Genomic DNA, 1,520 nt, shown 5'->3' with positions numbered 1-1,520 from the left:
CACTGGGGCTAGTCTGAGATTAGTAGAAGGCATGGGAGCATGACGAGGAAAATGAACTTCAAGTCAGGGAAACTCTGGGCTCTTCACTGCAGCCCTACCACTGCGTCCTGCACCTCTTTCTGGGTAAAGAATGAATAACAGGATCCACAAAAATTTTTTGAGATTTCAAAATACCCAGAAGATGACAGGCCATTTGTCCAACTACCATAGATCCTAGGCAAGAGGATTTTTGCTAATAGCACGGCGAAGAGCATCCTTGACCTCCTTGTTCCTCAGGGTGTACACCACAGGGTTCAACAGGGGGGTGATCACCGTGTAGGTCACCGAGATCAGCTGATCCTGATCCCTGGTGTTCTCAGACTTGGGCTTGAGATAGGCAATGGAGGCACAGCCATAATGGACAATGACCACCGTGAGGTGGGAGGCGCAGGTGGCAAAGGCCTTCTTCCGGCCCTGGGCAGAGCTGATCTTGAGAATCGTGGAGATGATGAGGACGTAGGAGATGAAGACCAGCCCCATGGGGACCACAATAACAAACGAGCTGATGATAAAATTAATTATGTCATGTAGAGTGGTATCTGCACAGGAGAGTTTCATAACTGGGAGAATGTCACAGAAATAATGGGCCACTTCTCTGTCACAAAAGGGCAGCCTAAATACAGAGGAAATCTGAACTATGGCCACAAGCAGCCCAATGCTGAAAGCCCCCCATGCGAGCCGGGCACACACCCTCTTGTTCATGAGGACCGCGTACCTCAAGGGGTTGCAGATGGCCACATAGCGGTCGTACCCCATGGCTGTGAGCAGAAAGCAGTTGTTGATGGCCAAGGTGAGGAAGAAGAACATCTGGGTGGCACAGCCGGCCAAGGAGATGGGTTGGCTAAGACCTGTAAGGCTGCAGAGCATCCGCGGTACAATGACCAGGGTGTACACAGACTCGGAGATGGAGAGCACACTAAGGAAGAAGTACATGGGTGTGTGGAGGTGACGAGCAAAGCTGATAACTGTCACAATGAGGACATTGCCGGCCAGAGTTAAAAGGTACAATGTAAGAAATATCACAAAGAGAATGATCTTGTGTTCTCGGAAACTGGAAAACCCCTGGAGAATGAATTCACTCACTACTGTGTGGTTCTTGCTCTTCATGAATAAATGCTGGGTCTACACAATGGAGACTCAGGTCCGTGAGTGACTCAGAACACACCCGCGCCCCGCACCAGCTAGGGACCAGGAGAAGGGGCAACAAGGACCTGCTCCAGGAGGCTTGCCCGGTGCATGGGGTCTCCTGTGCCCTGGGAGAGAAAAGGTAAAAAACATAATCAGGAAGCAATTGCATGTATGGAAAGTTTTGTATAAAGGCACAGAAGAAGAAACAGGGATGGGATAGGATAGTAGGAAGGACACCAGGGCTAGTTTTGAAAAGGCTTCCTCATGAGCCAGAACATGGGTGTTTGGAGGCAACTAGAGCTAAAGAAATAGAAAATGTATTAGTTTGAGAATTTTCTCATAAATTACAGTTT

General features: G+C 49.1%; 1 protein-coding gene across 1 annotated transcript; it reads right to left on the bottom strand.

Annotated features, from left to right (window-relative positions):
• Window positions 1-213: 213 nt before the first annotated feature.
• LOC125086329 (olfactory receptor 10J1-like) lies at window positions 214-1,146 on the bottom strand. The gene has a single exon (XM_047705576.1). The coding sequence runs from the start codon at window positions 1,144-1,146 to the stop codon at window positions 214-216; it is 933 nt and encodes a 310-aa protein (XP_047561532.1).
• Between the last annotated feature and the right edge of the window lie 374 nt (window positions 1,147-1,520).

This window comes from Lutra lutra, chromosome 15 (assembly GCF_902655055.1).
Source record: "Lutra lutra chromosome 15, mLutLut1.2, whole genome shotgun sequence".
NCBI classification, from domain to species: domain Eukaryota; kingdom Metazoa; phylum Chordata; class Mammalia; order Carnivora; family Mustelidae; genus Lutra; species Lutra lutra.
The sequence above is the reverse complement of the archived record's forward strand: the minus strand, read 5'-3'. Positions and strand labels throughout refer to the sequence as shown.

What these genes read in the sequence shown, in the direction of transcription:
- LOC125086329 (XM_047705576.1), bottom strand. Translation starts at nt 1,146, where the DNA reads ATGAAGAGCAAGAACCACACAGTAGTGAGTGAATTCATTCTCCAGGGG.